The sequence below is a fragment of the Erinaceus europaeus genome, chromosome 11, assembly GCF_950295315.1.
Source record: "Erinaceus europaeus chromosome 11, mEriEur2.1, whole genome shotgun sequence".
Taxonomy (NCBI): Eukaryota; Metazoa; Chordata; class Mammalia; order Eulipotyphla; family Erinaceidae; genus Erinaceus; species Erinaceus europaeus.
Genome location: NC_080172.1, coordinates 68998621 through 69020899, shown reverse-complemented (window position 1 = coordinate 69020899; position 22279 = coordinate 68998621). Strand labels below are relative to the sequence as shown.

The window sequence follows — 22279 nt, the reverse complement described above, 5'->3', positions numbered from 1 at the left end:
TACATGTAAGAGGAAATTTCAGAAGTGGTTGTTTTTTACGTTGTGAAGGATTTACCACAAGAATCCTTTAAATAGCAAGTTCCCTCTGGTCCCCTCATGTATTATTGCAAACACCACAGACTCCATTTTGTGGAAATTGATTATGCTTACAGTTGTTGGGGGATTTGGTATTTATCTATGGTGTGATGCACATGATCATTTGTGTTCAGTGCTCTGCAGAGGCCTTTTCTTGAATCCTCAGAGGGCACTGTTACTGCAGCTTAAATCAGCAGCTGGAAACAGCTTCTCAAAAGACAGCTGCTTTGCCTGATGAAGGTTGGCTGCTCTCACTATAGGGGACCTCTCCTGAGGCAGACTTGCACCCCAACAGACTTCAACTCAGTGGGTTTTTTTATTTGTTTGTTTGTTTGTTTTAGAACATTATAGACTGCTAACAGTGTTCTGAAAGCAAAATGGACTTGTTTGAGAACACGGGACAGTCTTTGTTGGCTCGCTAGGACCTATGAGTGTCTTTGGAAGTGGCCTTTTATTGCCATTCACAGTTGCAGGGCTTTATCATACAGAATACCCTTGTCTAAGTACTGCTGTGACTATTTCCCATCAAGGCAGAGTCCTCTTTATTCCCTGCAGAAATGTTCATTCTCATCAAGAATCCAGCCACCTCTGCAAAATTTTGTGCTTTCTTGGCTAGGATGTGCCTTTCCTTCTTTCTAAGCCACTTGTGTGGTCCATTTTGTCCAGGTTTCAAAGGTGTGCATTGTGAACTGGAGATAAATGAATGCCAAAGCAACCCTTGTGTCAATAATGGGCAGTGTGTGGATAAAGTCAATCGCTTCCAGTGTCTGTGTCCTCCTGGTGAGTGGCTACCGTCTGCTCCTATTTTCTTTGAAAGCGCAAAGCTGACTGACCACAGGAAGGGAAGGGGGAGAGAATGTGTGTGGGCTCCGACTCTCCATGAGGAAGTCATTAGCATGAGCACTTCAGGATCTGAGTATGTGTGTGCACGGGAACTGGGAATTTGTTTCAACTCATGTATTTTCCAAATCCTTAGTGGTCAGAAGTCCATGTCTCTTCTGAATAGCCCATGACCTTTCTGTCTGTGTGTATATTTCAGAAAGTTCATACCTCACCAGAGTCATAGCTCTAAGGCTATTTGGGACATTATTTTTCCCCCATGGGTCATATTTTAGAACTTCTCTGTTAGATAATTATTTTTAGATATTTTTACCCATGAGTCCAGAATCAGAAAAACATAAGTCAGGTTTTTGTTTTTTTTTCCCAAAGAACACTCTGTCTTCCCCTTTTGCTCTCCAAAGCTGTTGAAGACATGCCAACTTTTTTTTTTTAATGTAGACTATCTTCTCTCATTGTTTCTTCAGAGAGAAGGTCCCAGCTCCCCTGAAGCTACTGTACTCACTCATTTTAGTGGAGACTGACAGATGCCTCTAAAGCCCTGAACTTCACCCAGTGATCCCAGATCCCTGTTGGAGAAAACAGTTTTGTATTTACTAGCCCCTTGATATAAGCCCTCCCAGTAGCCTGGCCCTAATCACTGTGGGCTTGATTTCATAATAAAGGAAACAGAGGATAATGTTTTGACTTGTTCCATTACTACCCTCTTCAGGCTTCACTGGGCCTGTCTGCCAGATTGATATTGATGACTGTTCCAGTACTCCGTGTCTAAATGGGGCAAAGTGTATTGACCACCCAAATGGCTATGAATGCCAGTGTGCCACAGGTAAGATTTTGCTTACTTTTTAACTTCCCTTGTAGGTATACTTGCATACAATAGGAGATTATCTTCTAATGCCCTATCAGACCAGTCCACTAATGGGGATGTGTGTAGAGAGAGCTTCTTCAGCATATTTTGGGCTGCTCTCACTATTTCCTCTGTGACACTTGTCTCCTTCTCCACCAGTGTAGCCTTCTGGCCTACATGCTTCCATTTAGTATACATGTCTTTCTGGGACGATTTTGGCAGTGGTGAATTTCTAGCCAACTTGACTAAACTCCCTTGGGAAAGGGAAAATTCTTGTTGAAAGCCATTTTTCACTGAGGGCTACTCAGCAGGAGACCTGTCTCTGTATTTCTTGAGGCAAGTGTTTGGTCAAAGGCCCAACAATTTAAAGGTAGTTAGTTGTGTGTAAGTGAGGAGGTTTTCCATGTAAAAGATGACTCATGCTATGAGATTCAGTTTTGTATCTGAATAGGGGAGCTCTGTCTGGGAAAGTTTGGGTCCTCTTCCCTGACTTTTGCTCTTAGGCTAAAAAAAAAAAATCTGTTTACAGATGCTCTACATTTCTGATCTGTGGTCACATTTCTCATTTGGGAGTAGATTTGAATAAGCCAAAAGTCCCCAGTTGCATACTTGCTTCTGTACAAACCAATGATGTAGAAAAGGACTAGAAATTATTAGAAGAAAAAGGTGATTTCCCAATTTATCTTTTATCTAGCTGCTTTGGAGAGAAATAAGTCCAGAATATAATTCAAGACATTTTCTTGTTTTAGAAAATAGATTCTTAGGGGGTTTTAGACATCATGTACATGATTTTTTTCCAGTCAACAGAAAACCTAAGTCACAAAAGTAAACAGATAACATTTCAATTGTATTAGAAACATTATCAGGGGACTGGGTGGTGGTGGTGGTCCTGGTTGAGCACATTATAGTGCACAAGGACCCAGGTTCAAGCCCTTGATCCCCACCTGCATGAGGAAAGCTCTGCGAGTAGTGAAGCAGGGCTGCAGGTGTCTCTCTGTATCTTTTTTTTTAAAAAAATATTTATTTAATTTATTCCCTTTTGTTGCCCTTGTTGTTTTATTGTTGTTGTCGTTGTTGGATAGGACAGAGAGAAATGGAGAGAGGAGGGGAAGACAGAGAGGAGGAGAGAAAGATAGACACCTGCAGACCTGCTTCACCACCTGTGAAGCGACTCCCCTGCAGGTGGGGAGCCGGGGTTTGAACCGGGATCCTTGTGCCGGTCCTTGTGCTTTGCGCCACCTGCGCTTAACCCACTGTGCTACAGCCCAACTCCCTCTCTGTTTCTTTCTTTCTACCTCCCCTTCCATCTCAATTTCTGGCTGTCTATATCCAATAAATAAAGATAATTTAAAATTAAAAAAAGAAAGAGACATTATCATTTATTAGGCCTACTTAGAGTAGGCGCCTGTTCGATGAGCCTCTTACCTCTTTTTTTTTTTCATAAATTTTTGTCTCTGGTTATAGATATTCAGGTTTTGTCTTTCTCTGGCCAGATTCTGTGCATGGAGAATATTTTTGCTGGATAAGGATACAAAACTTTCAACTCATGTTTAAAAAGAAGAAGAACCCTATTGGAGTCTTTTAAATGAGACTTAATGTTGGGGACAATTGTCTATTGCAGCACATATGGGATTTGGAGGCAACGGAGATGGGGGTTGGAGAGTAGGGGACTGGGGGCATGGGTTGGAGGCCCAGTACCCTTTGGTGAAGGATGGCAGTATTGTGAAGTGTGAGGTATACTGACATCACTCTTGGAGAATTTTCAGCCTTACTCTTCTGACAGCAACAACCTAGAAAATCAATATTTGTATGTATCGTAAAGTACAACTATGTCTGAGTTCTCTATAATTGCTAATATCTAATTGCTGGATTCCTGGGAAATTAAGATAACATACTAATCATTTAAACAGCTGTGCTTTTCTCATTTCTCCAGTTGATATAAACAATAAAAATGTACTAAGAGAAAGATCTGTTAATGGCTGGTAACATAAAAGAGCATTTTTTTAGACTATTTTATTAGGGAAATGTTGACTTGTAGGACTGCTGTTATGATTCATGTTTCCTCAAGATAGGTATTGGCACATCTAGTAAGGAGGACATGTTTTTTATTTAACTATTTAGTTTTATTTATTTTTGGATAGAAATAGAGAAATTGTGGGGAGAGGGGAAGAGAGAGAGAGAGTCCTGCAACACTGCTTCACCATGTGTGAAACCTCCCCCTCTTCTACAGATGGGGACTGGGGATTTGAACTCGAGTCCTTGAGCATTGTAACACGTGTGCTCTGCCAAGTACACCACCACCTAGCCCCCAAGGGGACAGGTATCTATTGCATAAGTTAGTGGAGAATCAGTTTGTAATAAATCCAAGTATGCACTGATTTATGAAGGAGAGACTTACTCTATTTAAGTATCAAAGGAAGGAGTCTTTATTTGCCCCTTACATTTTATTAATTTCATTAAACACATCTATTATAACACACTATTAATATAAGATAATATTACACTGTGGGAAGGGTACAGAGATACGGAGAAAAGTTCTCTGTCCTCCAAGGTCAGAATTGGAAAGATGAACATGCAACTAGCAACACAAAACTTCTGTTAGGTTTGAGAGAAGAATTTAGAGGTAAACATATACAGGAGAAATATTGAGAACTGCCCCACAGAAACCCAATATGAATTGAAGACACAGTTAAATTATCTTTGCAATGAAACTGTTGGTCATGTGAAGAGGTACCTGCAGTCTATATTTGAAGAACCTTATTTTAAGTAGAATTTGCTAGAATGGCCTTATATGTCAATGCAAAATAGTCACTTTCAGCTCTTCAGTGGCTACAGTATGAATTGTTCAAGATAAGGATGTGCAGGGTAGGTATGAATTTTCCTGTGTTCCAGTGTGGAGTGTCAGCCTGGTTTTTATTTCTCTCAAGGATTCACTGGTGTGTTGTGTGAAGAGAACATTGACAACTGTAATCCTGACCCCTGCCACCACGGCCAGTGTCAGGATGGCATTGACTCTTACACCTGCATCTGTAATCCGGGCTACATGGGCGCCATCTGCAGTGACCAGATAGATGAGTGTTACAGCAGCCCTTGTTTGAATGATGGCCGCTGCATCGACCTGGTAAATGGCTACCAATGCAACTGTCAGCCTGGCACCTCTGGTAAGCTTGCTCTTTGTATGTTTCTTTGGGCATTTTCACTGTTTCTCAGAGACACCTTGCCCAGATGCCTCAGAGCTTCTGAAATCAGCTCCTCTCCTCTTCTTTCTTCCTTATACAGATTTACTGATTGATAGTTAAGTGAAAGAGAGAACCAGAGCTCCCCTCTGGTATTTGCTTAGATGCCCTAAAAGCAATTCTGGGACCAGGTGGTAACGCAGTGGGTTAAGCGCACATGGCACAAAGCGCAAGGACTGGCCTAAGGATCCTGGTTCCAGCCCCCAGCTCCCCACCTGCAGGGGGGTCGCTTCACAATCGGTGAAACAGGTCTGCAGGTGTCTTGTCTTTCTCTCTCCTCTCTGTCTTCCCCTCCTCTCTCCATTTCTCTCTGTCCTATCCAACAATAACAACAGCAATGGCAACAAGGGCAACAAAATGGGAAAAAATGGCCTCCAGGAGCAGTGGATTCCCAGCAATAATCATGGAGGCAAAAAAAAAAAACCAAATTAATTAATTAGTTAATTAATTAAAATAAAAGTAGTCCTGATTCTCAGAAGCACAGGCAAGACCAAATCCAGAAACATCTCAGAGGCAGATAAGTCTAACCAGTGGAGAAATTAGAAACAATAGTCTTTTATTTATTTTTTAAAAATATTTCTTTATTCCTGAGAGAGATAGAAGGAGAGAAAGAACCAGACATCACTCTGGTACATGTGCTGCCAGGGATCGAACTCGGGACCTCATGGTTAAGAATCCAATGCTTTATCCACTATGCCACCTCCCGGACCATGAAACAATAGTCTTATAGTAACACTGATGATTTTCTGGTATATGTGCTGGGTTTTGTTTATTAAAGTGATGCAAGACACTTCAAAACTTAAAATGATTATCGAAAAGTGAAAATTCTTCCCTTTGATAGATTATAGGTTTTTTTCATCCTTCACAGCGCTCACATTAAGTGGGTCTTTAAAAAAAGTTACTGGGGGAATTAATGATTTACAGTCAACAATAAATACAATTGTTGGTACATGCATAAAATTTCTCAGTTTTCTGCAAAACACTCTAAACCCCCCCCCCCCCAGCTGCCTAGGTTAGAGGAAATTAGTCCTTCTATACTCCCTCTCCCCTCCCTCCCCCACTCTCCCAATAGTTTAATTTTCTCTCTTTCAGAGTCCAGGATTATTAATGTGACCCCTTTGTTCTGCCATTAGTTTCTGGCAGGCCTTGGGAATTTGGGGGCATGGGGCCTTAGGGAACGGAGAGGCTTTATAGCATGTCACAGCCATTGTATATTAGAATGCAGAGCCACCATTTTTCATCCCAGCTCACGGCTGTTTCCTGTCCCTGCTAGAATGACGACTGCGAGTTGTGAGGGCATGCTGGTCCTTGCTCAGGGAATGTGAAATACTTTTCTCAGGCAGCACCTTTCACAGATCTCACTGGGTTCTGTTTTACTTATTTGAGGAATAATTGTGGTCATAAATGTGGTCAATGGATAGAGAAGCACTCTGTCTCAGATCAAAGGAAAGTGTATTAATGGAAGATTAGCCAGTGTGTGTGCCTTCTTGACAAGAGAACCAACCTGCCAGTACAAGGACTGGTGGTTGGAGAACTCATTTTCAATTTCAGGAAAAAGACCAATGTAGGGGGCAAGAAAGGGAGGGGTGGTAGCTGCCCTCATCTTATTTTATTTCTAAATCCATTTTCTCCAAACTTGTCGAAGCCTGGTCTTCATCCAGGACCTCATACATGCCAAGTTTGAAAACAAAGTCCTTTTTGAGCTGCTCGAGCATATGAAAAACATCCCATGCCTTCACAGTTGAAAATGCCTTCCCCCTCCCCACGTTTAGATAACTCGCTCAAAGAGCTGAATAGATCTTTGTGAGACCTTCTAAAAGCAATTTGCTTCTGGGCTGGTCCCCAGACATGAGGAATTGCAGTACCCAAAGAAATCTGGGAGATGTACAAGCAATTGAAGAGATGCCTTTAGAATGCTGGGGCTGTTGTAGCCTTTACTCTCCCTTCCACTATAGCAAATGCTCAGGAAACCTGGGTGAGTGGTGAGTTGGCAAGGATGATGTTTTCTCTGGGATGATAGCGTTATGCAACTTGTGTCAGGTGTACTCCCAGGATTGGGGGGGGGTGGAAAGAGGTAGAAATAGCTGTCATTGGGAAAGACAAGAAACAAACATGAGTATTTGTATAAGCAACATTGAGAGAGAAAGAGAAAAAAAAAATCAGAATCTACCTGATTATCTGAAAAAACAGACAAACAAAACCCCAGCCATCTCACCTCTATGATTATTTAGGCAATTAAGGCAAAGAGACAGAGGCAATATAAAGAAATCTTGGTCTGTAATGGGAAGGGTAAGAGCTGGTAATGGGCCAGGGATGGGGGTGAAAGGAGTAATTCAGTATGAGTTAGTTCTTGAGTTCTAGAGAATGGTACATAATACTTTTTACTTTATTTTATTTTATTTTATTTTATTTATTGCTACAGTGTCTTTTTTCTTTTTGTTTATTCCCTATAGCATTGCACCTACAGCATTTCACTCTTCCTGGCAGACTTTTTTTTTTTTAATCAGAGAATAACCTCTCTCCCAGCAGACTCTTTTTTTTTCTTTTTTCTTTGAGTGTCAGAGTCACAGAGAAAGAGAGGGAGAGAGAGAGAGAGAGAGAAGGAGAGCTATAAAAGCTCCCTTTTGCATGGTGCTCTCATGTGTTGTTGGGGACTCAAGCCTGGGTCCTAGTGTATGGTAAAGTGTATAGTCTATCCAGTGAGCCTCCTCCCAGCTCTCTGAATGATACAATTTTTAATATGGTCCTGAGTTGATAGGTTGGGGTTTGGATGAGTGTGTGAATGGAAGCAGGTACTTTCTAGGGTGTTGGTTATAACTGTGGTTTGTCACTCACTAGATATCTGAAGTGAGGTAATCATTTCAGATACTTTCTTTCACATGTGGCTGTATGATTGGGTTTTTTCTTTGTTTGTTGTTCTTTAACTGGAGCACTGCTCAGCTCTAGTCTGTGGTAGTGGTGGGGATTGAATCTGGGACCTTAGAGCCCCAGATACGAAAGTCTTTTGCATAAAAACTATACCATCTTCCTATTCTGGGAAAGGTATAAGTACTTTTAGGGGGCGGGTCTTCTATAGCAACCAACTTTACTAGCTTAAAGAATCATTAACAGATAACAGTTGCAGAATGTTGTTTTCGCCGGGCTGGCTTCACAGGCTGGTAACAGACGACCAGGGACTCATGGTTGAGCTGTAGGCAGTATCTCTTTATTCATGCAGGACGCAGCGCAATCTAAGCCGAGCTAAGCTAAACTCAAACTAAAACGAACAATGTTGTCTTTATATATATTTCCCAAGTAGGGTGTGAACAGGATGTGACATAGAGAGGGTGGAGAGAAAAGTGACTGGTGAAAATCAGGGTATGACAAGGAGAGGGGGCGGAGTAGGTGAGAATTCTACCACTAAACCACCAATGCCCTGGAGGGAAGGTGGTGCTTTGTTAACAGAGGTTATGTAAATAGAATGAAGTGGTTATGTAAATAGAATAGTGTTAAGCAGGGGGGATTAAACTAATGAAACAGAAGGGGTTTTTAAAGCATACCAACAGCAGAACTGACAAAGTTTAGTAAAAATACAGAGAAGCATCTTACAGATTTTTATTATTTATTTTCCCTTTTGTTGCCCTTGTTTTATTGTTGTTGTAATTATTATTGTTGTTGTTGATGTTGTCATTGTTGGATAAGACAGAGAGAAATGGAGAGAGGAGGGGAAGACAGAGAGGGGAAGAGAAAAATAGACACCTGCACACCTGCTTCACTGCTTGTGAAGCAACTCCCCCACAGGTGGGGAGCTGGGGGCTGGAACTGGGATCCTTATGCCAGTACTTGCGCTTTGCACCACCTGCACTTAACCTGCTGTGCTATTGCCTGACCCCCACATCTTACAGTTTCTAAGTGAGGGTTGATTGATTGGGCTTTTCAGAAATTAGCAGGAAGCAAGGAGATGTATAGAGCAGAATAGGGTCTGCATTTGAACTCCCATGTTCAATGAGAAAGTCTCATTAACTTGCCTTGGTCTGAATGCCAATTTCTTTTAAAAAATATTTTATTTATTTATTGGATAGATTGAGGGAGGAATCAAGAAAGAAGGGGAAAATAGGGAGAGAGACACACCTGCAACCCTGCTTCACCACTTGTGAAGCTCCCTCTCTGCAGGTAGGAACCAGGAGCTTGAGCCAGAGTCCTTGCACATTGTGACATGTGCACTCAAACAGGTATACCAATACCCAGCCTCCTTGAATGCCAATTTCTACTCAAATAAAATATGGCCTTAAAGAAGATATACTCTACACTGCTGTAGTTTCCTGGGACCATCATAGAATACGAGCAAAGGAGGGCACCAAGCCAGGACTAGCATGTCTTCTAACAGAATCTACTTGTATGTAAAGAATATGAAAACTCTTGCCTCATTTGTGCCTAGCAAAGCAGTGTGGTTTTAGTCATTACAGAATAGCCAGTGTGTAGATGTGAGGGCAATCTGGCTGCAACATCTGTCACCCCATTGATCGATCGCCAGGGTTGATTCGGCTGATCTGGCTGGCTAGGTGGGTGTCCCCTTCCTCCCTCACCACTCCATGTGCGTCCCTCCCAAAGCTGCGTGCTCGGACGTAGAGGATGGCCTTCCCCAAACAGAGACAGATGGGTCTTTCATCGAGGGTATATGAGTAGCCACGTTCCCCTGCTAGAACCTCCAAACAAGCTCCCAGAATAGCCAGTGTGGTGTCATGAGTATAGAATCCAGACAGCTGGGTCACAGACTGGCTATATCAATATAACTGTGCAAGTCCTGATCAAATATTTGTAACACAGCTTGATTTAATGGTTAAACTACAAGATCAGTGATTTAACACTGATTATCACAAGCAGAGATTGTTAGAATTTCTACTTTAATGCTGTATGGTCTCTTGGCTTTTGTATTTGCAGGTGTTAACTGTGAAATCAATTTTGATGACTGTGCTAGTAACCCTTGTGTCAATGGAGTGTGCAAGGATGGTGTCAACCGTTACAGTTGTGTTTGTTCACCAGGATTCACAGGTAACCAAATGCCTTTTTATTGGAAATCCACTACTTTGGATTATGGCTTCTGTAAGATGTTGGTTTTTGAGCTTCTCTGGTCCAAATTTATACTTAACTGCCTTCCATAAACTGTAACATGAAATTTTTCATGAATTATTTTTGTTAGTTACCATATGTGTGTGTATGTGTTAGTATAAGTATTATAACTAGGGTTATTATTAGGTCTCTGTGTCTGTATGAATCTTCCATTCTCAGTAGCACTTTTGACAAATATTTATTTATTGGGGGCTGGGCAGTAGCACAGTGGGTTAAATGCATACCGGCCTAAGGATCCTGGTTTGAGTCCCCAACTCCCCACCTGCAGTGGGTCGCTTCACAGGTGGTGAAGCAGATCTGCAGGTGTCTGTCTTTCTCTCCCCCTCTCTGTCTTCCCCATCTCTCTCCATTTCTGTCTGTCCTATCCAACAACAACAGCAATGGCATCAATAACATTAACAACAAGACCAACAAAATGGGAAAAAATGGCCTCCAAGAGCAGTAGATTCATAGTGCAGGCACCAAACCCCAGTGATAACCCTGGAGGCAAATAAAAAAAAGTATCTATTTACTTAACTTGATAGAACAGAGATAGAGTGGGGGAGAGACCAAGTGATACCTGCAACACTGCTTTACCACTTGTGAAGCTTTCCCCCTGCAGGTGGGGACTGGGAACTTGAACCTGGGTCCTTTCACATGGTAACATATGTACATAACCACTCAGCCCCTGCCATTTTTTGTTTTAAGCTAGTGAATGAACGTCACAGGCACACTGCTCTATTGCTTGTAAGGTGTCTCCTCTATAGATGCCCCTCTGTAGTGTCCTGGGGCTGAACATGGGTCCTTGTGCAGGGTAATGTGTGCATTCTGTCAGGTGAGCCACTTGCCAGTCCCCATTAGTTACTATATTTATTAGCTATTTCTCATATAAGTACCTTGTAAAGACTGTGTTTTTTATCGCTGCTTAACAAGAATATCCAGTCAGACCAAGAGTTTCTATCCCTGTGTTTGAGTTACATAACCTCCAAAGCCATCGGTGTTTTTCCGTACTTAGTAATGTACTTAGTAATGAATGCCTTCTATAAAGGTAGCTGAGCTAAAATTCCACAAAAACAAGGAATGTTTTTCTTTTAGTACTTCCTCTTATGGGAGACTGTGGATTAGGTCAGAATCTAGGAGGAGCCACCCAGTTTAGCTAGCACAAGTGAGATTTTTTTTTTTAAATTTTTTATTTATAAAAAGGAAACATTGACAAAGCCATAGGATAAGAGGGGTACAACTCCACACAATTCCCACCACCAGAAGTCAGTATCCCATCCCTCCCCTGATAGCTTTCCTATTCTTTAACCTTCTGGGAGTATATAGAAGGTCTGGCTTCTGTAACTGCTTCCCTGCTGAACATTGGCATTGGCAGGTTGATTCATACTCCCTGCCTCTCTCTTTCCCTAGTGGGGCAGCGTTCTGGGGAATTGGAGCTCCAGGACAGATTTTTTTTTTTTAATCTCCCTCTCCTCAGGAGGGGGAAAGTAAGTGATAACAAAAAATATTTATAGTACTTCTTACAGTCCTAGCTAGAGCATTTACAAAGCAGTCCTGTGTACAGCTATAAATTTACATCGTCTCTCTTTTCTCTTTGGCAATTAACAAGATTCCCTTGATCTTTAAAAAAATCTTGTATTATCTTTATTTATTTATTTATTGGATAGAGATATCCAGAAATTAAGAGAGAAGGGGTTGATAGAGAGGGAGAGAGACAGAGATACCTGCAGCACTGCTTCACCACTCAAAAGCTTTCAGCCTGCAGGTAGGGATTGGGGGCTTGAACCTGCATCCTTGTGCATTGTAACATATGCACTCAACTAGGTGCACCACCACCTGGCCCTGATTCCCTTTATTTTTTTTTTATTCTCCTGGTCAGAAAGTGCTAGAGATTCCTGAGGAAACCTGAAGTCCCCTGCTGACAACCTGTTTGTTAATGGCCCCATCAGAAAGCACATACTGTGCCCATCCTATTTTATTTTAGTTGGTGCCACCCATGGGAAGGTACTATCATAATGATATCATCATTTAATGAGTGTCAGATGGTCATGAAACCATCCTGAAAAACTTCCCGTATACCTTTTAAATTGGTGATGTCAAAAGACAGCCAAGCCAAGTGAATCCACATCTGCCTCTTGCCTGCTTGGAACCTAAGTTTTATATTCCATTTTTCTGCTTGGTATGACTGTGGACAAGTGTGGGAGCTCCCGTATTCATGTAGGAAAAAAAATCCAGGGAGTTGGGTGGTAGCGCAGTGGGTTAAGCGCAAGGGCCGGCGTAAGGATCCCAGTTCGAGCCCTCGGCTCCCCACCTGCAGGGGAGTTACTTCACAAGCAGTGAAGCAGGTCTGTAGGTGTCTATCTTTCGCTCCCCCTCTGTCTTCCCCTCCTCTCTCTATTTCTCTCTGTCCTATCCAACAACAACGACATCATCAACAACAACAATAATTACAACAATAAAACAAGAGCAACAAAAAAGAATAAATAAATAAATAAATAAAATACAATTTTAAAAAATCCAGGGGCTGGGTGGTGGCGCATCTGGTTAAGCACTCACATTACAGTACACAAGGACCCAGGTTTAAGCCCCCTGGTACCCACTTTCAGGTAGAAAGCTTTGCGAGTGGTGAAGCAGGTCTGCAAGTGTCTCTCTGTCTCTCTCCCTCTCTATCTCTCCATCCCTTTCAGTTTCTCTCTGTCTCTATCAATAATAAATAAATAAAACTATTTTAAAATCCTGTTAGGATAGTAGATGCATTTTTGTTAAATGGGTATATAAGCTGCCACTTACTAAGAACTTATTTTGAGTGCAGCAGTAAGTTAAGTGCCTAATCTTGCTTAATTGTCACTGCTATTACCATTCCTGTGGTATTGTTGAGACACTCTGAGCATAGAGAAATTACGTAATGCCACCAGTACACTATGACTGAGATTCCAGGCACTTCTCATCTAGAGCCTTTACTCATTCCTGCTTCACTGAGCAGCCTACATGGGTTCCTGTTGTGGTTTCTTTGGGATAGTTAAGCCTTAGACATTTTTTTTTTCCTCCTCTTTCTGGAAATGCCAGTGAATCATATTCTCTGGCTTTTTTCAAGATTATTTATTTGGGTTTTTTTTTTTTTTTTTGCTGTTTTTTGTTTGTTTAGCATTCAGCAAATCAGGAAGGTCAGGAAGCCAGGACCTAGACTAAAAATATTCTAAAATAAATTTAAGGTGTAGCATAAGACTGCTTAACCAAGAAATGAATGTTTTGGTTACTGGGTGTTAACCTTGTTCTTAGAGCTGTTTTGTTTTTGTTGTTGTTGTTGTTGTTTTTGCAGGGGGGTGCTAGAGAGACAGCATAATGGCTATACAAAAAAACTCTCATGCCTGAGGTTCTGAGGTCCCAGATTCAATCCCCAGCACCAACATAAGCCAGAGCTGAGCAGCGCTCTGGTCTTTCTCTCTCTCCTTAAAATAAAAAATTAAATTGCAGAGCTGTTTCGTTGTTATTGTTGTTGTTGTTTGGGTTTTGTTTGTTTTTCGGGGGGTCTTTTTCATTTCTGAAAATACCAGTGGCAACTACTGTATATACTTAGGAACTAAGATACAAAGCATGTTATTCTCTCTTTTGTCTTATTTTAATTCCACTTTTTTTTCTTTACTGTTCTAATAACTTTGACAGGTTTAAAGGAATTTTTAAGAGTTCATTCTCTGTTTTCTTCAGGCCATCTTATACTAACTGACTAAATGCGAAAAGTAACAAATCATGTAGTGCTTTTGTTAAATGCCTTTTCAACTTTATTGACAAAGCACCTTTATATCATTATTTTTCTGGCTCCTCATTACAGTCTATAAAAGTAGCTAAGTTTGGGGAAAAGAAAAAAACAGCCAAAATACAAATAACAGCATGGAAAGTAAACAAGTGAGAACATAAATAAATTATAGAATTCTCCAAAGCAAATAATTGGAATAGGTGACACACTAAAGAATGAACGGACATATTTACAAACTACATATGTGATAAAAGGGTTAGTATCCACATACATATAATGGACTCGTAAAAATCAGCAACAGGAAACAGTTAACAATTCAATAAGAACTGTGCACAGGACTCAAGTCAGTATTTTTCCAGAGAAGACACTCAAATAACAGATGACAAATAGGAACACAAAAGGGTGCTCAGCATCACTAACCATGGAAATTGCAAGTGTGCAACTACAGTGTGCTACTTCCTTACCCCTGTTATCATGGCTCTTGTAAATATATATATATGGGATAACAAATACTGTTAAGGATATGGAGAAAAGGGAACATTTAAGCACTGTTGGTAGGGATGTCAAGTGGTTCCTCAAAAATAAATTAACACAGTTGACCATTGGAGCCAGCAATATTACTCCTACTTAAAGGAAGTGAAACCAATATATTCAAGCAATATCTGCATATCCATGTATATTACAGCATTATTTATAGTAGCCAAGATATGAAAACAGTTCATTTGCCCACCAGTGGATAAAGAAGAAGTTATGATATAGATACACACACATACACACACACACACACACACACACGAATATTACTCAGTTAAGAGAAAGTAGGATTACGGTGCACAAAAACTTAGTTTCAAACCCCCTGTCCTCACCTTTGTGGAGGGCAGGGGGTCATGAGTGGTGAAGGTGTCTTTCTTTCTCTCTGCCTCCCTTTTATCTCCCCATTCCTTCTCAGTTTCTCTTTGTCCTATCAAATAAGTACTTTAAAAAAAAAGTCTCCCTCTTAAAAATAGAGAAAGAAGGAAATCTGACCATTTGTGACAGCATGGCTGAGACTTTCAAGATGATGCTAAGTGAGATAAATCAGACACATAAAGATAAATACTACATGATTTAACAAATGTAGACTATTTAAAAGCTGAGTTCATGAAGAGAAAGTACAATAGTGTCTACCAAGAGTTGGTATGTGTGGAAACTGGGTAGATGTTCTTTAAGGAAATAAACTTGCAGCTAGTAGTTAACTTCTGGAGATAGAGCATAGTGATTATAGTCAACAATAATATAGGTTTCAAAGTTCCTAAACTTTTATCAGAACAAAAAAGAAATGGCAGTTATGTGACATGATGGTATTAACTGTGGCGATGGTTATATTTCCTTATGTAGCTATATTAAAACCACACATTGTGTACTTTAAATGCATAAAATATGTCAGTTATTTCTTAATAAAGCATTAACAACAACAACAACAATAAAAGAAGTAGGGAAGTTTTGTAACCTCCATGTAACAAACAAGGAAGCTGAGAAATCAAACTTGGTGTACTCAGGGTCTCAGCTCACGGTTCTCAGTTCTCAGAAAGCAGGCACTTCTCTGATATATAAACCAGGGCCTAAAACAGTGTATGAGACAGAAGAAAATGTAAATGTTGCTGAATGAGTGAATAGCACTCAAATATGGGACTTTTGGCAATCAATCCCAGAGTCTCCAGTCTGGATTACACTTTGCTTTCACTCACTAAACACTTCATTTTTTGCAGCCTATAAGTAAAAGAAGTCTTATCTCACTTCTGCTGCAGTTAATGAGCTCAGCCAGTACATAGCCTTGTGCTGGGCATTTCTGGTTTTGGTGGAAACTCCTTATGGGCAGGAACTTGCAAGTGAAGCAGCTGTCTGTCCACACTGAACAAGAAGTCATGTAACCTTTTAGCATCAGCTAAAGATGGTCTGGAAATTGGTTCTGGGGAGCATTTATATAACTTTGGAGTAGATTCTTTCAAAATAGGATAGACAAGGGAAAGGACATATTGATCACATTCTCCACTGGATTACACATTGAAGACAGCTTTGCAATAGAAGAGTTCTAGCTTGTATCTTGGTACCCGTGGCAAACATATAAAATTCGTGAATTGAGGCTAAAAAAATAGTGTTTTAAAATAAGCCATTAAAAAACCTGCAACCATGATCACCTTGTAAATCTTCACCACAAGAACCACCAGTAACAATTTAGAGAGCAATGGAAATGGAAAGTTGGCAGTACCCATTCTTGAAAGGGATATATGTTTATTTGGATTTTCCTTTCCAGAAGCAGGGATGTTCTTTTCTTAAAAAAAAAAAAAAATGCTAAAGCCAATTTTGGGAGCCAAACTGTGATATACCCAGTAGACCACACACATTATCATGTACAAGGGCCTGGTTTCAAGCCTTTGGTCTGTACCTACGGGGGAAACTTTCTGAGTAGTGGAGCAGTTCTGCAGGTGATTCTCTCCCTTTGTATCTCCCCTTCCTTCTCAATTTCTGTCTCTATAAAAATGAAAAGAAAAAAAAAAAGGAAGAAAAGATAGAAATGATTTCCAGGAGTAGTGTATTCATTATGAAGGCACTGAGCCCCACCAGCAGTAACCCGGGTGGCAAAAAATAAATAAATAAATAAATAAATAAAATAAATAAAAGAATAACTTTTAAAATGCATACTTTTTATCTGAATAAGAATGTTTTGTTCTTTGAAACTTACACTTTTTTTCACAGAAGTTGCATGGCACCAGCTCATTTACAGAAAAATGGGTTATTTTAAGTCATTTTGGTGTGTATAGGTAGTTAGTTTATTCTGAATCTGAATTCGCAAAGCAAAACTTTCATTTAGCTTAAAGCAGTAAATGCCACAGCAGACATTCTTTTCAAAGTTCAGTCTTGTGTATATTTTAGAGAATGAACATATGTATTCCAGCTTCACATATTTACATTATTACATAAAGACAGGATAGTCATTGTCTGGATCAGTTTCTAAAAATGTAGTATTTGAACCATCTGCACTTTTTAGTATGGTCTGCTTGGCCCCACAATCTCCCACAATCCATGATCCATGGGGGCTTTCAGAACAAGTACTCCGGTCCCACATCACAGTGGAGCTCTACTTTTACATTCAAGTTTGAGAAACATTCATCTGTGGATTTGAGAGAATCCAGAACTATATTCTCAATTATAATATAATGAAATTATACATAGAATACTCTATTTATTTATTTATTTTGCCATCAAGGTTATTACCAAGACTTGGTGCTGGCACTACAGATCAGTTCCAAGTGGCCATTTTTTACCTTTTTTTTTTCTTTCTATTTTTGATGACAGGACAGAGAAATTGGGAGGGGTGAGAGTGATAGGGAGAAAGATAGACATTTGAAAACCTGCCTCAAGTGTCACCCCTGCAGAGGGGGAGCAGAGGCTTGAACTCGGGTCCATGTTCATGTGTGTTCAACTGGATGTACCACCACGTGGTCCCCAGCATACTCTTTAAAGCGTGAGTTGTGAATGCGGTAATGTAACTCTAAGAATGAAAGCAAAAATGGTATTTCCTTATGATCAATTTAATCAGTAAAAATCTGTGTGCGAAGCATTCCAGCTTATTGAGATTTATCATATGTGGGAATGTAAGAGGCTGACTAAATGGAAAATGAATTTGCAGCAAAGCAGTTAACAGCAATAAGTGTAGCATCAAGAAGAGAAGGCTTCTTTGGTAGTATTTATTGTTCTCTTCTTGAATTCTATGAAACTTCCCCATTTCCAAGCTGGGATGAAGAATAAATGCATATCAAAGCACTACAATACTTGCAGAATTATGTTAATAGTTTATCAAAGACTATGCTGTTTGGCCTGCCTTATATGGTGCAAAGTCCTTTGGGGTGTCTTACTCTTTTAATCCTTGAAATTTGTTGCTCAGTCACCTTGTATCAGATCAGGGTCTAAGTGCAGTAAACCACATAGTTCTGTGACTATCCCCCATGCACTTTGAATCTGATACAAATTGTCCCAATTCTCTTCAGGGCAGAGATGTAACATTGACATAGATGAGTGCGCCTCCAATCCCTGCCGCAAGGGTGCGACATGCATCAATGATGTGAACGGCTTCCGCTGTTTATGCCCTGAGGGGCCCCATCACCCCAGCTGTTACTCACAAGTGAACGAGTGCCTGAGCAACCCCTGCATTCACGGAAACTGTACTGGGGGCCTCAGTGGGTAAGTAGCTTCCATGTCATCATGGCTTCCTGTTGACCTCTGTCAAACCGGTGACTTTTATACTGCTCATTCTCTATGAAAGTCTTATACCTAGAGCTGAGACTTGACTGAAGGTCTTGGTAGTTTGCATCATACTCCTACAAATCAGTCTCTATATTTCTCATGACTGAGTTGGAGAAAAATAAGGAGAAATGCCTCCCTTGTGCCGGCAGTCAGTGAGGACTGCATAGGAGTTTATGGTCACTTTACAAACCTTTGACAAATACACTTATAGTTTTCATTGCAGGATTAAATTCTGAGAACTGTTCTAGTTAGCATTTGATGCCTTCCACACTCCAGTGTATTTTCTCAGCTAGCTCAAGAAATTGCCTTGCAAGCCCCCTGAGAGGCATAGTGTATGTCAGTAGGTTTTCTAGAGTTAGAGTGGACTGTTAGATCCCATCCCACCAGCTAGTCCATTACTCTTGCTGTGCTTGGCAGGGGACAGGACTCTGTGCATTTCCATTTGCCACATTTAGAAGTACATGGGAAATGAACTTATTTCCAGAATGGCTTAATTCAGTATTCCAGTTTCAGAATACAGCAGCTTTCTAAGCATTCCAAGCCAGCTACCTTTCTCTAAAGATCTCCAAATAAGAAGGCTGCCACCCACTGATGCCACTTTCCAGGTGCAGGTGGTGTACAAATTGTGAACAGTGCACACACATTTCAGTCACCTTCACTTTGGTCCCTTTTTCCTGCTCAGCACCGTCGTTAATTTCTTGGGCAAGGTTTCAGATCAGAGCAAGCCAGGTCTCAGACCTCAGGCATTCTAGGAGTTCTGATGCTAGCCCACTTCCTGATCCAAATGATCCTAAGCTTTGATTTATGTCAAAAAAGAAACGACATAGATATATGCAGGTTAATCTTTCTGTGCTAGAAAGCACCTGTCTACTACATACACCCCATGGACCCACCTGCCACACACCATGTGCTTTGTCATCCAAGAAGAGTAGGAAAGAGATTCATTCACCCAGAAACACCTTTGTCTCACTCTTCCACCATGTCTGTATTTTAGCTGTGACTGAATTGTGCTTTCATCCCCATGCTAAAGAACGGTATGTTCTTTCAGATACAAGTGCCTCTGTGATCCAGGCTGGGTTGGCATCAACTGTGAAGTGGACAAAGATGAGTGTCAGTCTAATCCATGTCAAAATGGAGGAACTTGTGACAACTTAGTAAATGGATACAGGTGTAATTGCAAGAAGGGTTTTAAAGGTGAAAACATTTCTCTCTTCTGCACCAATTTTGATCTTGTGTACTGCTTGACTTTTTCCTTTTCCTTCGCCTTTCCTCCATTCACTTACAGAGCACATACCACTTAAGCGCTTAGTATTTGTAAGACATGTGGGAAACAAAAGCACAAGTAGGCATAAGTAAAGATTCTGTTGTGTTTTCAGAAAAGTCATGACACATTTTTGCATAGGAAAACATGGCGGGAGTGGAGCGGGTTAAGTGCAGGTGGCACAAAGTGCAAGGACCGGCGTAAGGATCCCAGTTCAAGCCCCCAGCTCCCCACCTGCAGAGTCACTTCACAGGTGGTGAAGCAGGTCTGCAGGTGTCTTTCTCTCCCCCTCTCTGTCTTCCCCTCCTCTCTCCATTTCTCTCTGTCCTATCCAACAACGATGATGTCACTAACAACAATAATAACTACAACAATAAAACAACAAGGGCAACAAAAGGGAAAATAAATATAAATATTTTTTTTAATTTTTTAAAAAAAGAGAAACATGGCATGACTTTTCTGACAGCCCAGTACTTTTAGTCTAACAGGGAGTGGGCTGTTGAGACTATTTAAGGTGATCAACTAGGAAGGCTGGCTGGTGGCACACCTGGTTGAATGCACACATTACAGTGTATAGGGACCCAGGTTCAAGCCCCTTGTCCCCACCTGCAGGAGCAAGGCTTCACAATTGGTGAAGCAGTGATGCAGGTATCTCTCTCTCTCTCTCTCTCTCTCCTCTCTCTCTCCTCTCTCTCTCTGTCTCCCCTTTCCCTTCCAGTTTCTCTGTATCAAAAATAAATAAACAATTTTAAAAAAGGTGAGCAACTAGGAGTTTATTTCTACAACTTTGGATGGGTACTGCAATGTAACTTTCATGTTGCAGGTTTGATTTGATTCTACCAATTTTTTGTTGAATTATCATCAAAATCAAGCCTACCTGATTCATTCTCAGGTTTCAGGAGAGAGGAAGAGAGAGAGAGAGAGGAAACCTGCCTACAGTGTGAAATTGACATTACAGCACCTATCTACCTATTCAAAGTTGCAAAGTTGTGGAAATGAATTTAGCATAGACTATTCTTCCATTCACCTATTGAATAGATTAAAAATTGCCTTTTACTGGCTGGCTAGATATCAGAAAAAAATGAATGAAAGCTGTTTCAATAGCCTAAAATAAATCAGTACAATTCCTGAAGTGTTTAATTTTTTACCACTGAAAGGATCACTTAATAGTTAAGATGATAAGTTTAACAAAACCCCATTGTGTTTGTTTGGCTTTTGCTTTTTCTCTTTTCTGGATATAGGCTCTAATTGTCAGGTGAATATTGATGAATGTGCTTCCAACCCATGCCTGAACCAAGGAACCTGCTTTGATGACATAAGCGGCTACACCTGTCACTGTGTGCTGCCTTATACAGGTGAGTTCTGCAGGTGCAGCAACCAGATGGGGTCACTTGGTCCTACCTTCTCATCCCAAACCTCTGAGTCTCATAGCTGAGTCTGGTAGGCAACGATGCTGCTCCTTCTAGCCTTCACACCTGACCTAGCCTTAGATCTTGAGCTCTAAGGAAACACTGTGAGCTTCCTAGGTTGTGGTGGAGAATTGATTTGCCTTCTTTGTACTTCAGGGTTTGAAGTATTTTGCTTTAACTACATAAGGTTGGAACTAATATGTACCTGATCATTGAACCTATTACTTAAATGAACCCAAGTCTTTGTGATCCACACTCTTAATCTTAGTTTCAGTAACATAACAATTAACATTTATGGATAACTGTCTACCTGTCAGATACTTTGTATACTTAGGGTTATTTATTTTTAAGAACATTTTTACTTATTTTTGTATTTTGATAGGACAGAGAGAAATTGAGAGGGGAGGGAGAGAAAAAGATAGACACCTACAGACCTGGTTTACCCCTCGTGAAGTGTCCCCCCAGCAGGTGGGGAGCAAGGGCTCAAGCCTGGTCCTTGCACATGGTACTGTGTACATTCAACCACGTGCACCACCGCCAGGCACCTTCTTTTGGGTTATTTAATCCAGGGCTCACAGTAATGCTACAAGGTACAAGTATCTCATTCTGTTTTATACATGAAGACACTGAGCCTGAGAGAGTTTACTTGCTGAAAGTGGCACAGGGAAGTGGTCGATCTAGAATTGGCCCTCAAAGCTCCTAGAATCTTGGCCACCATTCTTCTCTTCATCTTCACTACCACTGTATCTCATTCAGAAAGATATTTCCCCTTGAATGGAAATGACAAAAGAAATAGAGCGACTCACTTCATGCAGGCTGTTCTTCACTTCAGGAGGCCTTTTGGTGTGCTTGGACACTTTCTGTCATGTCCTGTCTCATTACTGCCATCTTGTGACTGGTTGTATTTTTTATCTCTAGCTTACCTCCTCTGTGCATTTTCTGAATTCATGGAAGACAAGACAGAAACATGGACAATGGCTTTGTGTGTTTCTCCAGGTCACAGCAGGATCATAGTCAAAACCTTACTTTCAAAAAATCTTGGGCTGTTAGTAGTGATTCTAAGTTATTCAGAGTGGCTAAAGGGGTCAAAATCATAACTCTGTTATCTGAAAAATTTGCCACTATATTGCTACCCCTCTTTCAAGAACAAATTTATCTAGGGAAACTGCATTTCATCAGTGTGGTTGGTAAAATCAAAGCTATCTGAGATCACTAGCTATTTCCAGAGTGTGGCTTTGAAGAGTTCTCTCTCTTAATCTCTGGCATTTACTTTACAGGCAAGAACTGTCAGATTGTACTAGCTCCCTGTTCCCCGAACCCATGTGAGAACGCCGCTGTTTGCAAAGAAGCACCAAACTTTGAGAGCTACACCTGTTTGTGTGCTCCTGGCTGGCAAGGTAATGACACAGAAGTGGAGAATCCAAGAACATTTCAATAAAGTGGTCAAGATACCAGATGACCTGGAAGGTCCTAGGCTTCTGGGGGTTC

At 40.8% G+C, this 22279-nt stretch overlaps 1 protein-coding gene across 2 annotated transcripts in view; it reads left to right on the top strand.

Annotated features, from left to right (window-relative positions):
- LOC103118464 (neurogenic locus notch homolog protein 2) overlaps window positions 1–22279 on the top strand; it is a 167520-nt gene that overhangs the window by 118886 nt on the left and 26355 nt on the right. The window contains exons 9-16 of one of the 2 annotated variants that reach the window (XM_007528683.3): window positions 742–855; window positions 1625–1738; window positions 4687–4920; window positions 9916–10026; window positions 17866–18058; window positions 19170–19315; window positions 20624–20737; window positions 22069–22188. In XM_007528683.3, coding sequence (XP_007528745.2) covers window positions 742–855; window positions 1625–1738; window positions 4687–4920; window positions 9916–10026; window positions 17866–18058; window positions 19170–19315; window positions 20624–20737; window positions 22069–22188 — 1146 coding nt within the window. Of the gene's footprint in view, window positions 1–741; window positions 856–1624; window positions 1739–4686; window positions 4921–9915; window positions 10027–13402; window positions 13558–17865; window positions 18059–19169; window positions 19316–20623; window positions 20738–22068; window positions 22189–22279 lie in introns of those variants that run through there. The other variant, XM_060201975.1, reaches the window with a different exon arrangement.